Source organism: Lepisosteus oculatus, chromosome 20 (genome assembly GCF_040954835.1).
Source record: "Lepisosteus oculatus isolate fLepOcu1 chromosome 20, fLepOcu1.hap2, whole genome shotgun sequence".
Taxonomy (NCBI): Eukaryota; Metazoa; Chordata; class Actinopteri; order Semionotiformes; family Lepisosteidae; genus Lepisosteus; species Lepisosteus oculatus.
The window spans coordinates 13,419,928-13,437,637 of NC_090715.1; the positions used below are offsets into that span (position 1 = coordinate 13,419,928).

Here is a 17,710-nt window from a genome sequence, read left to right on the forward strand (position 1 = left end):
ATGTATAATATGACAACTGGTAATTGATTTTTTCTTAAATGTTTTAGGTGGTTAACATTTATCGTTATAGTGTAGGTTGGTTACTATGGCGTTTGAAACTTTATTTTCCAGCGACCCTGTATTGGATAAAGTGGTTAGAAAATGGATGAGTGCATGGATGTACCTTAATTAATGCCATATGAATATACTAAATTTCTGAAGTTTTTATAAAGGCCATTTGTACATTTTTAATCTGCAAAGATTGCCAGTACTGTACTTCTACGGAACCAGAATTTAGAATGTGTTTTTCTTTATCCATATATATTAAGCATTCAAAACTACAAACTACCAGAGTTTCCTGAATGATCAGTAGCTTTTTAAGAAAAACAATTTAATGACACTTTGCAAACAAAAGGAATGTGTGTTTACAGAAGGATGGGTGAACTGTGATGTGTTTTGACTCAGTTCTGGTTCATTCTGAGCCACAGTGCTGCCCTCTGGAGTTTAATGTTTTTGCACATGAGGTTGTGTTCCCCCATTGGTTGGTTCCATTTGGATTTGAGATCCCAGATTGCACTGGCCCACAGTGCACCTGGAGTAGAAAATTATCATTTGAGGAGCACCCTCGAAATAAAACCACTCAAGTCGGCACCCAACTCCTTCCTCCTTCTCGTTTGCTGTCAGGCCACCTGTTCTACAAGTTTGGCATCACAGAGTCAGACTGGTACCGCATCAAGCAGAGCATCGATTCCAAGTGCCGGACGGCGTGGAGACGGAAACAGCGGGGTCAGAGCCTGGCGGTCAAGAGCTTTTCCCGGAGGACCCCGGCCACCTCCTCCTTCTCGGGCACAGGTACGGAGTTTTGTTCAGATCGGCAGCCATGTCGCCCTGCAACTCGCAACTGGCACCCCCACTGAAGTTCAGCTGGTGTGAGCCTGGTCAGTACCTGGATGGGAGACCTCCTGGGAAAAAACTAAGGTTGCTGCTGGAAGAGGTGTGAGTGGGGCCAGCAGGGGGCGCTCACCCTGCGGTCCATGTGGGTCCTAATGCCCCAGTTTTGTGACAGGGACACTACACTGTAAAAAGACGCCGTCCTTCAGATGAACCAAGGTCCTGACTCTCTGTGTTCATTAAAAACCCCAGGGTGTTTCTCGAAAAGATTAGGAGTGTAACCCCCGCGTCCTGGCCAAATTTCCCATTGGCCTTTACCAATCATGGCCTCCTAATAATCCCTGTCTTTGAATTGGCTTCATCACTCCGTTCTCCTCCCCACCGATAGCTGGTGTGTGGGGAGTGTACTGGCACACTATGGCTGCTGTCGCATCACCCAGGTGGGGCTGCACACTGGTGGTGGTGGAGGGGATCCCCATTACCTGGAAAGAGCTTTGAGTGGAGAGTCCAGAAAAGTGCTATATAAGTGTAATCAATTAGATCCTCTGGCAGACACTGCGCCATGCATGGGCCCTGTAGGGTTCAGAGAAACTTCCACTGCTCGGGCTGTACGGTCAGGGCCTGAGCATGAAGTAGCGATTAGGGGCTTTGGGCTCATAACAGAAGGGCTGCAGGTTCACACCCCAGCTGGGGCACCGTTGTACTCTTGAGCAAGATATGTCGCTCACATTGTTGTGCCAGCTTTTTAAAATGGTTACAAATTATTAGGGCTAGGCATTTTAGCAAAACAATGTGACTTTTGTCACATTGTGTATGATGTGTGTACAGTAAGTCAGTCAAGATAAAAGCGTTAGGTGAAAAATAAGTTGGAATTTGTTCTAGATGGTGGCTGACATAATGTCATGCCATGCTGTGCTTTTTGAAGGCAGCTCTCCCCAGGCCTCCCATTTGAACATTGCAAACATGTGGAAATGCGGATGAAATGTAAAACATCACAACTTATGTCCAGTGGAAACTATGCTTGCGTGCTCACAGTGCGGCATGGTGATTTAACACACACATGGAACTTGGCTCTTGATTTTTCAGGCATCCCTACCTTTGCCATGCCCTGCTGGGGAAACAGGAAAGTTTGACATGTCTCAGTATTGTTTAATCTTATGTACTGCTGCCATTGTCTTCCCCCTTGTATGCTGTATATCAGATCACCTTAAAGTAGACTGTGACTCTGTGATCCAAACCACTTTTTACTGCTTTTGTGATTGGCTTTTTATGCAGCAGGAAAAAAGGCCCATATGACTCCAATAAAAACACAGCATAGACAGTTGAGACTGTAAAAGAAATCTCTGTAAACACCTGGTTTTTATTTAAATCCAGGAACTATTAGCTTCATCCCACAGCCAGTCATTGGAGTTTAGCAGGATCGAGAGTGTCAGCTGCAAACACACAACAGATCAGAGAACCTGGAGGAGCTGTGAAAGGTCTTACTTCACGTATTTGTGAGCCATCATCATGTTTTATTGGAGCTGAAGAGGAGAGAAGCAGCTGGTGGACAGAGGAAAACATAAAAGCACAGTCAGCATCTTCTTTGCAGATCCTCTTTTCCTCTCGCAGTGCATGTATTCTTGTGATGGGTTTCGTCTGGGACATACAGAACGGGGATTATTCATTGTTTATGGTGTCCTCATCTCAACCTGCAAACTTTCCCTTGGTCCTTAGCTCAAAAAAATGATGTTCTTTCAATCTGAGGGCCTGGGGCTGTCCTTAAAGATTTATTATCATCGTGACCAAACACTACACTCTGGATGAGGCTGAACTAGTATGTTGCACATTTTAGCTCCCCCTCCTCTCCCACCAGTGGCCCCGGGGTTCCAGCCCACGGTAGACTGGTGGAAGGTCAGTTCTGCACTCCAGTGGGAGAACTTTAATGAATGGGTTACTCAGGAGCCACCCACCCTCTCATCAGTACGTAATAATTCCCTTGATCAAAACAACGGACGGTGGATTACAGCTCCTCAAGCACTGTGAAGTGTGAACACAGGACAGGCTACCATGACCATGAAAGCAGCCTTTTATTTTCTAATGGATCTCCTCCAGCTGTGTTCCGTTGTGTCCAACATAGGTCTTTTCTTTCTTGTTCCTTCATGAAACACATTATTAAACGTTGCAACAACATTGAGGTTGAAAATAATTCCTACCCTAGTCTTGTGGAGTAGGATTGCTTCTGTATGTGGAGACTCCCAAGACCAAAGCAATGCCTCTATTCTTAAATCCAACATTCCACCATTGTGATGCATAAGAAGAATATTCATCACGTTGAACCCTCAAACCCTGAGTTATTCCATCTGCAGAAAGCCTTAAATAAACTTAGGATTGTGGTGTGCATGGCAGCTATCATCTCCATTAGTATCCAGAGTGTATGACATTATGGGTAAATTGCATTGCACTGTGATCTCTGCTGATTTGCTGCCAAGATGTGGGAATCTTGATAGGCAAATGTATAAATATTTAAATCTGTAATGTAAACCTGGGCTTGCCAGTTTGTATGACTGCATAAGCTTGAGTTTTAGTTAATTGAAGTTCTCATTTCTTGACATCTGCAGGAAAAGGAATGTACCGTATGTATAGTGTATATATAATGTTTATAAAAAAAAACGTTTTTGGTGCTATCAAGAGATTTGTTTTTTTTAAGAGAAAATTAATACATTTCTCTTAAATCAACTGGGATTATCCATGAGTAGAGGAGGATAATCATCATTTTGAATAAGGTTTGTTTTTTATATTTGATGTTAAGCAAGGTTTATTTCCTAATCAAGATCCCCCTTTTTTCCATTTTCCTGCAGCCAGATCTGATTCCTGTTAAACATTTTGTGTTATTAGGAAAAGTTTCTCTTTAGCTCAGCTTCCTTGGGATTAATGGTCAACTGCACTTGTTTGGCAAGGAAGTAGTTGCCTCTCTTTGCTTTAACAATGGTTTTACTGCAAAGCTGATAACGAGTAAAAGTATATAAAAATGCAGCTGTAGAGTGATGAATTGATAAATACCTTAGCAGTCTTAAAACTCGCACTCACTTTCACAAAGAGCAGAAGCTGGGGTAAAATTAGGTTCTTATAGTATATTATAGTACATTTTGGAGGAAAGTGTGCTGTCTCAATCCCTCATGTGCTGGTATGAGAATCATAGTGACAGGCTGATCTGATTAATACTCATGCATGCTCTTCATGATTAAAGAGGCTTGTTAAAAATGTAGTGTCATGCCTTAAAACTCCAGTAAACAGCCTTTAGTGCAAAACTGACTTAGATCCTAAATTTTTCCATGATGAAGTACAGCAGAAAGAAACCCTTACAACTGCTTTTCAAACCTTTTTGATATTAATAGTGTAACTTAAAGCTTAGGTTTTTATACAGAATACCATTGCCTCATTTACATTAGCGGTTATTTTCGCTGCTCTGCACTTGTGACACAGGATGCTCTTAGACATAAAACTCTTGGTGCTCTCAGTCTGTGGATCAGTGTTATGAAGCGAAAGAAAACATAGAATCGGTAACGAAGAATCAGACCCACAGCATCCTTTACTTTTTCATTAAGGAGTCTGCTTCAAATCTCCTCTAAAGCAGGCCAGCCAAAAATAATACAAAAAAACTCTGCCATGCATTAAAGGGTACAAGAGAAATTTGTATGCTGAAGACATAATTATGTTTAAAATCACATGCTAGGGCATGTATACAACAAAAAAGTTTGAAAAAAAAACAATTCCTTTTCCATATGTGAGGATATTGCAACAGCTGGAAAACCAAGGGGTCTGCATCCCAAGTCTGACACATTGATGGTTGCTTTGGTCATTACGTCTTCCCTTGATTCTCAACAGCCCTACTTATCAATGGGCTGTTATTATTTTTCAAACCTCTGGAAGCTGGGAAAGAACCGGGCTGCCCGACATCACAGAACGTTTTTCCAATCATTTCTGAAACGCAGACAGAGTTTGGAACAGTGGTGAGAGAGACTCCTTGACTGGGGCTGAGGTTTCTCCTCCAGCTTCTGAGTCAGAGCCTTAATTGCTGTCGCCTGCAGAGGATTACTGTTTACTGGTAATGTGAGCGACTAGCTGGGATTCAATGGCTGTCGGAGATAAAAATGGGAATCAGTGTTTAATAAATATGTCAGCTGGTAGCCCCGCTTAACACGTTTCACAGTGCATCGCAGTGTGTGAACAAGCTTTAAAACAATCTACAGGCAGCTAAAGGTCAGCCTGTCTCGTTTGTATCATTAAGAGTAACTTGCTGGAGGAATTAGGATAGAACAGGTCTCTGCAGCTTTTTTTTTTAGAACAATGAAATCATCTCGCTGGTGCTCCTGTAATTAAATCCTTTGTGTATTGCTGAGCAATAGGGTTTTAACAATTTGAAAAGGAAATCTAAAAACATTTTGAAAATACGTTTACAAATATGCATTTTTCATTTAAAAAGGACACTAAAACATGTTGAGAAACACATTTGAAAGCTTTATTTGTATTTATATATACTTTATTTCAAGCATGCATTGGCATATTTATTAAAATATAATGCTCTTTTCCTCTAAAGGTACCTTGTGATTTGATTTTCGTTATTAATATTAAAATTAAAGGAGATAGATCTGCAACCTACATCAGGTCACGTTTTCATCAGGTCACATTTTACAAAAGAGATGTAAAATTAAAATAATCTTAGAAGGTAATGTATGCTAATTTTCCATTGTTTAAACTATCCAAATTCAAATATATTTGCTTTAAAATATAATATAGATTTTAAAATGTTTTTAGATGGAATTTTGTGGTATTTTTAAGTATTGTAACATATTTTTCTATTTCTCCTCCATGAGACTTATTCTAAAATTCTAGCTCATCCAAATTTGTCAAACAGCAGTAATGCCTTTCAAATAATAGGAAGGCAAAAACAGTACTGTATTGGAGACCCTGAAAGACATTTTGAAAGACTTTTGTCAGTTTTTCATTTTTCAAGAGATAAAAGGTTTAGCAAGCATGGAATCTGTTTTACCAAACTAAAGCATAATCATGACATGGTCACTGTGTAATCACCTTCAACTGGGGCATGAGGTATCTCCAGGCGATCACTGAAGCTGCTCTTACCAGCTTGAGCTTGAACATTATTGTCATATTTTTGTCTTCAAATGCCAGAGAGAGATCTGGGGTCAGAAGGATTGCTTTCAGACAAAGATGTTTACAGAACACAAAATGATCAGGATCAGTTCATGCAAAACTTTGATTTATACAATGATTGAACCAAAAAAAAAACAAAAAAAAACTTTTTACCATGAGGGGTTAGAGCTCTAGGTGTAACATGTATTGTTGTAGACAATATACAGCTGTAATTCTCTTGTTTACAATAAATGAACTGTTTAACTAGGTTTTTTTTGTGTTCAGCCCTGAACACGTTTTTTTTTTGTTTGCAACAACCGTTACAGTATTTGGTCAGAGCAAATAGTTAAGCAGCATCTCCTAAAACTGGCTCTGCCTTCTTGCACTGTCTCAAATGAAGTGGGAAATGGCTAATATCATCAGGTTGCCACAATCGAGCAGATAAGAAAAAAAAACAGGATAAAACCGTTTAGTCTACAAAGTAATCAAGCCAGATGCCAAAAACACGTGGCTCAGTGAATATTAACTTTCTAAAGTTGAGCTTATTTTGAAACAACAGCATTAGGGTGAGCCAGTCTGATCTGAATAGACGGAAGCATGCCCTAGCCATCATGCATTCATGCCAGTCTAAGCTTCCTTTATTATACTCTGCAGATGTTATGATTCAGAGCTTGATGTTATTGATGAGCCTTACATTCATCTGACCACACAGTTTCTGATGGACTCCTGCTCACTTTTTTCCCAGTGTCTGCTGTCTGTTTGCGTCTTCTCAGCTGTCTTTCCTTTCCTGCAGCATAGCATGTACTGTACAGTTCTGCCCTGTTTGCTTCTGGAGGGTGAGACAAAACTAACACGTACTGAAGAAGGATTTTCTTCATGTGTGGCCAGTTCAGTTCAGAATCTGAGCCGTCGTACAGCTGGTTTCCATGACCAATATTCAGTTAAATATTCAGTTCCTGAAGACCAGTGACATCTTGCAGCCCTGTTCACTTAAATGAACCCCTTTCTTGCCTACAGAAAAAGTACACATTCATCACAGCTACTAACCAAGGTACTCTCCACCGAGATAATTAGATTTGTCTTGTTGCTTTTTCTTGAACGTACGTCTCAAAAGGGGTGTGCTAGTGTCTTATGGTTTTTGGGAGGACATTTTATTACCTTCTGAAACTATGATAATATTGCAATAAAAACCTTGATTTCTATATTAGATCCTTTAACTGATTTTCACCCTCCACTTTGTATCTTACATCTGTCCGCTCTTATTACATATGCATTGAAACATGCGCACCTTAATGTCTCTTAAGAGTTAATTCACTTATTTGCTCGTATTATTTCATGTATTTTGGTCGTGTCGCTTTTTTGATCTTGATCAAAAATAACTTTTGATTGAGGGTCGTATCATTTTCTTTCACAGCTGTGTTACATAAAGAAACATTAATGATAATGTGGAAAGCGGTATGCAATTTATTCTGACATGCTGTGGACCTGCTAATGGAAGATCTTTTTCCAGAGGTATTTAGAAGGAGATGCATGTATTACATCAGCTTAATTGAACCTGTTCGAGCTGTACCTGGTAATAGCCAATGATGATGCTGTGTGACAGCCCAACACATTTCTGTGTAATTAAAACGTCTTCGCCATGTTGGCACCGATGGTGCTTGATCCGTCCAGCTGTTTATTCTGAAGGCTTTCTGTCTGTGTTCCAGCTGCACAACAGAGGTTCACATCCCTTGCCCTGTACTCAAAAAATACAATTTCTGTTTCCAGGACATCAGACATGTTTTTTTAATTAAATCTTCATCTTTTCTCATCTGATCACAACTGAATAATTTCAAGATACACATAGAGATTTAACCCAAGACCCGTTTTATTTGTCCAATGTCTATTTTGATTAATTAAAAAAAAACCCTCAGAGGTCTAGAGCTTTCCAAGACTGGAGTTCATTATGCCAAGAAATCACTTTTTCCAGCATGTAAGCGTTAGACATTGACACATTTGGGGGGGAAGATACTGCTGACGAGGGATTAAATATTAATTATTTCAAAGGCTGTGTTTACTGTTTTATGATATGCAGAATATGTGCCTAAGAAAATATTTTTGTATGATGTTGCCACCAGGCTCCATTACTCTAGATAAACCTTAAGATGCTTTCAGGTTTTTAAAGTCAAGTTTTAAAACAAAAATATTGTTTTGTAAAAACGTTTTCTGAAGTTTTCCTGATTAAATTACTTAAATTGAATTACTGGTTTCCTTTAGGTTAGATCAGCCTTAGTGTACATCTTACAAGCTTTGTTTCTTCTTCTTAAAAGAATTAGAACAGTATACTAAATGGCAACAGATTTATAGCTGTCATAGTTATAAAAGCTTTGAGGTAATTGATCACCCTCAGCTCCATGTAAGTTATCACAATATTTGTATTGTAAGGAGTATTGAAATTAATTTTACTTATGGATGGGCTCTTTTCAGAGAGCAATAACAGAGATGCATAATGTACTGTATCTTCTCCTGCTTTAGAAGGTACATGAGCATTTCCAAAGTGTTTTTATACTGCAGAAAGTCCTTCGGTGTTACCATAAATGTCACATATAGGAGAGAGAATCTCCCGAGCATATATTTTAGGTCCAGCATAAAGGCAACTATGCACAGTACTTAATACAATAGTATGTTTGGCACAGCATTTTCCACCATCCAGTTCCTCTGCAATGTCACATACTTTCTCTGCAAGAATTGACCAGGTGTCTGCCTCTTCTGCTTGCATTGAACTTAACCAAATTTAGCATGAACCCTTTCACACAGATCCAACTCTATATTAAATTAGAAAAATGTAAGAGAGATTAATTTGATTTTGTTCTAATGGTGTTAGATGGTATTTAGGCTGAACAAATTGAATTTTTATCACTGGATGTACACGTTTAATGAAATCAGGGTTGATACAAATGTGAATTTTCTTAATTCAGTGTGTTCTGGAATTATTGTGCCAGCTCAGAAGCCTAAGATTAGGCCTTTCTTATAATCCGTGTGTCCTGGCTGCTTTTGTTTGTATTATGACAAATTTTAAATCTTTAGAAACTTGTGTGTTTTTGAGAATGGCATTTCATTATGGAGACTTTCTCATGAAACTGACAGAGCGGTTTATGCACTGATACAGTACAACCATGTGCATCCACCATTTATTGGACTACTTATTCCTGCTAAGGTCCCAGGCTCATGGCACAGGGTTCGAGGCAGGACTGCACCCTGGACAGGGCTTCAGTCGTTCACAGAGCACATACACACACACAAGCACACAGGGACAATTTAGACACATTAGTCTAGCAAGCATGTCTCTGGGAGGTGGGAGAAAACTCTTACAAACGTGTGGCTAACCTGTAAACTCCACACACAAGGTGCTCCAGTCCAGAAGTGGACTGAGCAACAGGACTGTCAGTACAGACATTTGCTTTGGGCCCAGATGGGCTGTATGGATAAGGCACAGCGAGTTTTATTCTGGGTCTTCACAAGCCTAATGTGATCGGGACTGACTCAGGTAACAAGTAGCTTTCTCATCTCACAAAAAATGCAAAAGTAGTGCCTTTTGTGCCAGGTGCAAATAAACCCTTTAGGGTTTTTGCGTGTATGATAGTGAGAATACGTGAAGAGGCCTGATGAAGTGTTTTGGGTTTTTACAGAGGGGATACAGACCACAGCAGCATCCCCTACAGAAGGCCCAAGCCAGCAGACGCTGCACTACACCTTGGCCAACACACAGCAGGTCCAGATTCACCGCATCGGGGATGATGGCCAGGTACAAGTGGTAAGTGTGGCTGCTCTTCAGCTTCCTCCACAAATCCATTGATAATGTGACACCTTCACCAACTCAAGTATTTCTCAAGCCCTTTCTTCCAGAGCTTAATTTCTAAATCATCTCCCAGTGTGCTGAAAGGACATGTAAATATAATGTGCTGGCCTGTATCTCCACTCCTTGTGAACACATTGGAACAGATTTTGCACCTGGGTAATAAAATACCAACTGCCGTCATTGCTCATATAGTTTTTAGGCTTCCAGAAGCAAATCTGTTCTGTTCAATCAGCCTGATTCATGTGTTCAGAGATTTCCTGCAGTCTGGGAAAGGCAAGACAGATAGTGATGATTCTCCTAAAAGCTTTGCCTTGCCCGTCAGGAATGTCAGATCTAAAAGGAAACTTTTGAAGTTAAGGGGTTTGTTGCTGTAACTGATTCCTTGTGGTCTCTAAAATGGTGATTTTTTTTCTTATTCCAAGAATGAGGCCTCACCCGTTTTTTTGTAAAGTTAAAAAAAAATACATGTTCAATGCATGCTTTGCCGTTGACCAAGAATTTGACACAGCTGAATTTTGGCTAATTAAAGCCTTGATTACTAGATTTAAGAAATACCAAACTGCAGGTTTGCAGGCTTCCCTCATCTGTGTTTCTGCAAGATATAAAGCTATTTTCTCAGTGTGTAAAGCTAAGCTTTTAACAGGCCGAGGAGCACAGCACTGCCACTCGGGGCTCCTCTCTGTGTTGTAGATTGTTCAATGGCAGATGGTACTATATCACCACAGCACGACTAGCCCAGAGAGGAAAGAAGCCCACGGCTGTCTGTGTACTCCCAGTGACCTCTGACACCGCTGATACGATTCTTATTGTCCGCTCGATGCGGACGGCATGTTTTCTCTTCCTTTAAATAGATTGTTTCCTTCCAGAGGAAATGAAACCGTTTGAAATAGAGAGCTGTGTCTCTTTTGAAAATTCCCAATTGCTCCCACAAGCGGACACAGAGTGGGGGGGGGGTGGGGGGTGGTGGTGGGGGGGACACTGACAGGCTTCCAAGTCAGAGCCTTGTAATGCACTTTGGCTTTTATTCCAGAGAAAAACAGGAGGTTTCTCAAGTACTTGACAAGGCTGTCCATTAAAGCCATAGACCATTGTTAATTATTGTTAGAATTAATTTGAAAACTGCCCACGTGAAACAAAGCTGGACTGATTGAGAGTGATCACTCAGTCCCATTACTGTGTCTCTTATACTCTAAAGGGATTTGTGAATGAATCAAGCCACCAGGTGACAAGAAGGACTAAAGGGCTTTAATAATGCTATAGATCAAGTTTAAGTAAAATACTATTTTTGAGCTTTGTTTTCATGACATGTACTTGTGAGGTCTTTCACAGACATACACACACACTACTCACGTGATCAGGACAGGATCATCATCCCAAAACAGATGGAAAACTTTTAAGATGTGATTAATACATGGCTATTGTTATTAATCTAATTGTTCATGCATAGCCTGCCTCTTGCAGAAAGGTTGCTTTTGTGGCTCGAGCCCAAGGCACTTTTCAACAACCTCCCATCCGCGATGTTCTCCTCGTGACATTATTCCCCACTTCAGCCTGAAGATGTGCTTATCTTTTCCCAGGCGCTGTCCTTGGGACACTCTTCTGAGCTACTTGCTAGTTAGACTAATTGATTCTCAAGGCGGAAAGCAAATGGAAAAGCTTAAAAGTGCCATGGTTCTCTCATTTGGAGCTGTGTTGCAAAATCCATTGACCACAGTAACTAGCTAAGCACTTACATGCAGAAAGACTTAGAAGCACTGAATCTATGGCTTCATTTTCATTTTTTTTATTAATACCACTGAAACACAGCACTGGCCCATAAAGGCGCAATAAAAATATTGTGTGTTGTTTAGTTTTATAATTGTAACATTAACATGTTTTGTTGTCCGTGCCAGAAGCCAATGTCTTGTACTGCTTTCTGTGAAATATGTTTTTGTTATTTTTCAGCAAGTGGTAAACTTTTTTTTTTGCCAGCTGCCTGTTTGATTAAATTTAATTTCTTACAGCCCGAGTGTGAATCCATGATGACTCCTGTTGTTTTAGTGCATTACAGCTGTTATTCAGTATGTCACTGAAGCTTATTTCAACCACTTATTTGTGGCTCTCTTTAGTTTTGAATCCCTTTGCTTTTTAAAAGATTTCAGCTCCTTAATCAACAGGAGTCTTTTAATTTTTCCATGTCATATGAGAGACAGGAATATTACTACATTTGTAATCAACTTCCATTTGACTTCATGTACAAGCTGACTTCGCTTGTGGTGTGTCAAAACAAATTCCCGTTTCAATTTCTTTAGCCTGAATTGTGGGTTAAATGATACAGAAACATACACGAGCTTAGTTCTCAGCTCCTCTTTCCATCAATAGTAAAGTATTGTGGTTATGGTTTATTTATAGTTTGAAATCTATGGAAAAAGAAGCTGGTGAGGAATTTTCTCAGGGAGGAAAGGGCTTTTATTGTTTTATAGATTGGTTTTCAGCCTTGTGCCATTCACTGTTACTGCCTTGTGTTGCAAGTGCCAGTGGGAAAGTGCTGTTGTGTTAATGTTTGTGATTTAACTCCTTTTACACAGATCCCTCAGGGACATCTCCATATTGCTCAGGTTCCCCAGGGCGAACAGGTGCAGATCACACAGGATAGTGAGGTGAGATACTAACAAAGTCTTCAACTTCTGTATCCATTTCTTCATCCAAATTGTGCCAGCTGCTTTATAGCTGGGGGCTGTTGTAATTTTTATAGTATTTTCTCAAATGAACTCTTCTTGTCCCTGCTCTCTGCTGTGTTTTGTGACCAAGGGTATCATTGATCACATCACATCTTTCATTTTCTTCCGCATCACACAAATTGCACCACCATGGCAAATGTTTATGTCAGAATTTCATCAGAGTACCTGCTTACCACGTACATGAAAAGCCATCCACTGCACTCATTTTTTAATGTTTCATTTTCAGAATCATTTAATTCATGCAGGTTGCTTAGCCAACAGAAATACCAAAAATATGCAAGTTAAAACACCCGTTCATCTAGGCATTTGAGTTGTCATTTGAAACATCCTGTACTTTCACAAATTTAAGTTGAAACTGTATGTTACTTCAGAACTCACTGTCCAATTTCTCCTAATTGACTAAGCTTTTTCCTGGCAATGGTATTCCATTGCCCATTTATTTGATAAATAATGGACTTTAGGTTAGTGTTGAAGAGTTCTGCAATCATCTAAGATTGTTAGGTTAACTAATTTTAAAATAATTTTTAACACAAACCTCAATGCCCTTCAGCAGTTTCTTTAATTTAACATATGGCTTGTGTTGGCTGTTTTTTTAAAAAAAACTCGCTATACTGGGGCTCTCCAGGACCATTGTTGAAATCCTCTTTGTAAATTGTTTCAACTTCTCAGTATTTGCAAGAATCTTCAACATGTAAGGTTTTAGAAGTGGCTCAACAGCACTTTGTCCCAGTCACAAAATGATCTGTAGATCTGTGGTCCAAAATGATCTTTAGATCTGTGGTCCTTCCTTGTCCTGCTGAATACGATGGTTCTAATAAATCGCATTCCTTATTGTATTATATATTTTGCATGAACTTCCCCCAGGATCTCAGATGATTAGAGTGATTTCATTTCTGTTACTTAGAAACGTTTTAAAAAAGATCATATAGTTTTGGAAGCCGTTTCACACACTTCATCCTGAATTTGGCATTGGCCCTCTGTTTTTAAAGATCAAGGGAACAGCTGGGGTAACAAACGTGAGCTTTGTAATAACTAATATTAAACTCATTATTTAGAAGTTAATTTTACCTCAAACATGTGTGGAGTGTTATTACAGTTGTTTTTTTTGTCTGTGGACCACAAATTGGTATCAATTGGTCATACAGTTTTCCTTTCTCCTTTATCGGCACTTAATCGTATAGTGAAAGTAATTCTTCCCGGTGAAAAATGAAAATGTCAGTGCATTCTGATAGCTGTGTTTATTTAAGTGTAATTGCCGCATGAAAAATGTTTCACCTCGAGAAAATGGGCATAATTTCCGGATGCATCTTTATATTTAAAATCTTGCTGCCAGAAACAAAAAGTTCTTCATAAAGGCTCCAGATTTGGTTTTGCCAAAGATAATCACAGTTTACTGTTACTGAATTCCTTTATCCAAAGGCTGGTTTCTACTTAAAGACATATAATTCTGGCGACAATGGCCTGTGCACCTTTCAGGATGTGAGGAAGACTCCTTAGGCTTTCCTATATTATGTATTTCCTATTATGTATCTTCAGGGTTAAGGTTTATTTTGTTTAAATATCAGATACTTTTGTTGTTCTTGTCACTTTTGGGTGATGCAGTGTGATAGAAGAGGGCAATAGCATTGCAGTATTAAGACCCTCACCCTGTCTGTTAGTTGTCTCGCTTGAAATCTTTAATCTGCAATCCTGATAGAAACTGCAGAAGGCAAAAACCACATGAAAATCTGAAAAAATCTCACCAACAGAAAATTAAGACACTCCATTCTTTCCACGGGCTTCCTTGAAGTCACCTGACTTTTCTGTAGCCATATAGTAGTTGGATACTCTTTAGAATCACGTCAATCAGGAATTACTTCTTGAAAGTTTGTGATCCCTAATCTTCCTTCTCATTACTCTGTAACCATCCCAAACAATACAACCGTTTCTGACATATATTACACAGACATAGCCCTGACTTTAATCCTACCCTCTAGGGTTTTAAAAACTTAAGAAAAGGTGCTTTAAGAATGTAACCAAGATTGACACAAATACTGATCGTGAAAATTCTCAGCTAATACATGTATCAAAATGTTTTAAGTTGTTTGCTTAAGAAAACTGTAAAAGGCTATCATGCCACACATCAAACATAGAAAACCCATTCCAATGAAAAGTAGGCTCATCTTTTGATGAATACATGTTTTTTATACTAGAGAGTAGACTGCTCAGTTGGCATGGTGTAAACTACTCAATTCAGTTTGAAGCCCCAATTTCAACAATTGAGGGATGTTTTTTTTCAAAATAGGTTGGATGACCTCCCTAAGTTTTCAGCCTCTGTGGCTTACATGTACTACAAAGACTGAATGTATTACTTGTTGCAGATTCTTTTGGAACAAGTCCACAATCCTTCAATATAACACACTAAATAATAAGGTTGAAAGTTTTTTTTAAATATGCTTTTTATTTTTTCCCTCTGTAATATGCTGCCGCCCTTGGAACACAGTAAACACAGCATTGAGATATTTTTAATGATGTCTAAAATACACAGTACAAAAAATCTTATTAAACGTTCTGGTGGTAAAAAATACCCAACAATTCACAGATATACCAATAAATGGAACCATTTGTCCTTCATAAAATGTGTTTCAGAAGAGAGAGGGATCAGTATAGACATGTTAAATCACAAAAAAATAAGTTTTCTAATGTGTTAGATTACTGCCCATCACCTTTGAAAAGGTATGCTTTCCTTATTTCGTTGATTAATCAATGTGCAGATAATGAACGCAGGGAGCTCCGGAGTCATTCTTCTCTTAAATATGAATGAAATGAATGACATCGCCTGGAGGTGACTTGTTATGTAATCACTCTGATCATTTGTGGATCAAAATTCCCCACAGCAGAAATAATTGACTGACATGACTGGGGTTAGGAAGAGTATTACCTCTGGGAAACTCTCTTTTTAAAAGCTCACTTTTGTTAGCCAGCATTCTAACTATAAAAACCTCCTGTCAAGTAAATTCTAAATACCTGGGGGCAGTATTACCGAATACGATTGCAATTAAGATTGAATGCACACCAGTGGTATACAAAAGGAGAGAAAAGTCCATAAAACACCCCATTGGAGTGCACTTATAAAACTAAAAAGGAGAACCAAAACGAGTGAAAGTAAAGAAGTTTTAGCTTGCCAGAAAGTGAATTGGGCTACAATAAACTGACCAACATGGTAATGTATTATGAATTCAGCATTAAGTGCCCCACCTAAAACAGTCTAAATTATGATCCTGTTTAATGGAATTACTGTATCTCCAGTAGCATGCCAGTTTCCATAATACGTATATACTGAACCTCATAATTGTCAAAAAACATTTTTTAATATGAAAAAGCTGTCTACAGAGTTAACACCGGTCAAATGGCAGCCAGATGGCTACATATTATTAATTACACGGTCTCAAATTATGCTTTGTGTTTAAGCCAATGTCCACATTAGGGATGTGATGTAACGTTACATACCTGTAGCTTTATGGGCAACAGATTTCCCCTTTAATGTCATCCAGTGCTACAGAATGTTCACAGCTCAAGGGTTTGATGTTACATTGCAAATGTTGTATCACCGTGCATCCTACTTGAAGCAGGGGAAAAAGAAGTAGGAGAAACATAAGTGACAGACTGTGAGGGGATTCAAAACCCTTTTCATTGTATACGCAAAAGCATTATTTGTCTCATTTCTTAATGCTGCAGATTTTTAAGATCCAAACTTGGTAGGTGATTGATTTTTTGCAGTGGCAGCGACTTTTCCCTGTTATTCTGAAATAGCTCTTGTTAATTATATTCTTTAGTGAAGAGTTTTTAAAGACCAAGCTTACCCAAAGCCCAATACCAGAAATGTCTATGTATCAGTTCCCAGAGAATAGGAATGCATTCTAAACAGCTGTTCTTACAGAATTTGCTATCTCATTTAGAAGAGAAATATTAGCAGCGCGGGGGCCCTGGGTTCAGTTCCAGAGCTGGGGTGCTGTCTGAGTGACGTTTGTTTGTTCTCCCTGTGTTTGTGTGGGTTACCACATAATATATTATCTTGGAGATGTAAAGCAAATGTACAGCCTAGAGATCATATGTCTTTTGTCACTCTATGAATTCCCAAAGAAATTCTCAATAATTCACAACGATTTCACAATGCATTTAAACACCTTGCCAACAGCAGATGTAGGTAATTATAAGGTATATGACCTCACATTAATATTTTTTCAAGTTTGCACAAAGTGTTGTTACAAAAGCCCATTTTAAATTCATTCTCTTTTGTTAATGCAATGATTTTCCATGTTACATAATTTTACACAACACACTTTTACACTAATTGGCCTTGTGAAAAATATGTATCATCCTCTTTCTGGCATTTTATGTGTTAGCTGGTCAAGTAATATAATTCTCTTCCTTGTGGTATTGTAGGCCAGGGCTGTTTTTAAATATGCTTTGTTGAAACTAAGAAACCTTTTTTGTTGTTTTTAGGGCAATCTGCAGATACATCAAGTCCATGTTGGTCAGGATGGACAGGTAAGTCTTTAAGTCTTCTCCTTTATATCAAGGGCTGAAATACAGTGAAGGAATTTTGATTAAATCTACACTCAGTTTAAGATGAGTTTTTTTCCTTGATGAATAACATTTTCTAGTAATTGGCTAAGAATAATTATTTGTGTTTATATAACGTTTTCCATCTCAAACCAACACCAAAGTGCTTTAAACATAGGAAACACACTATGTTTTCGCCTGGCGCACTACCACTGCACAGCTAATCAGGTGCAGGAATGAGAAATTGCTTTGGCAAATGACTTGAGGAGGAACTTTAAGGAGGCCAGATTGTACTAGCCCAGAGTGGAGGTTAGCCAAAACACCACAATTACTCTTACGATCAGTGCCATGGGATGTTTAATGACCAAGTAAATACGTCTTTGGTTTATAAAGGAACCTTTAAAATGTGATATTCTGTATGACTGACCAAGTGCAAAGGGCATGTGCACGCTAAGGTTTGCACAGATCCTCAAATGAAGTCAAAAGTAGTCAGATGAGAACCAGTGATTGAGTTTTCTGCAGGCTGGGACTTAAAAACATGAAACAGGATAATCTTGATCTCTGCGCCACCGTGGCCTAGTGGTCCGTGTTGCTGCCTTGTAGA

General features: G+C 38.9%; 1 protein-coding gene across 1 annotated transcript in view; it reads left to right on the plus strand.

Annotated features, from left to right (window-relative positions):
* The window catches only part of banp (BTG3 associated nuclear protein), a 126,839-nt gene that overhangs the window by 51,707 nt on the left and 57,422 nt on the right, over nucleotides 1–17,710 (plus strand). The window contains exons 8-11 of the mRNA XM_069181240.1: nucleotides 664–831; nucleotides 9,672–9,796; nucleotides 12,409–12,480; nucleotides 17,047–17,091. Of these exons, the coding sequence (XP_069037341.1) occupies nucleotides 664–831; nucleotides 9,672–9,796; nucleotides 12,409–12,480; nucleotides 17,047–17,091 (410 nt within the window). The remainder of the gene's footprint in view (nucleotides 1–663; nucleotides 832–9,671; nucleotides 9,797–12,408; nucleotides 12,481–17,046; nucleotides 17,092–17,710) is intronic.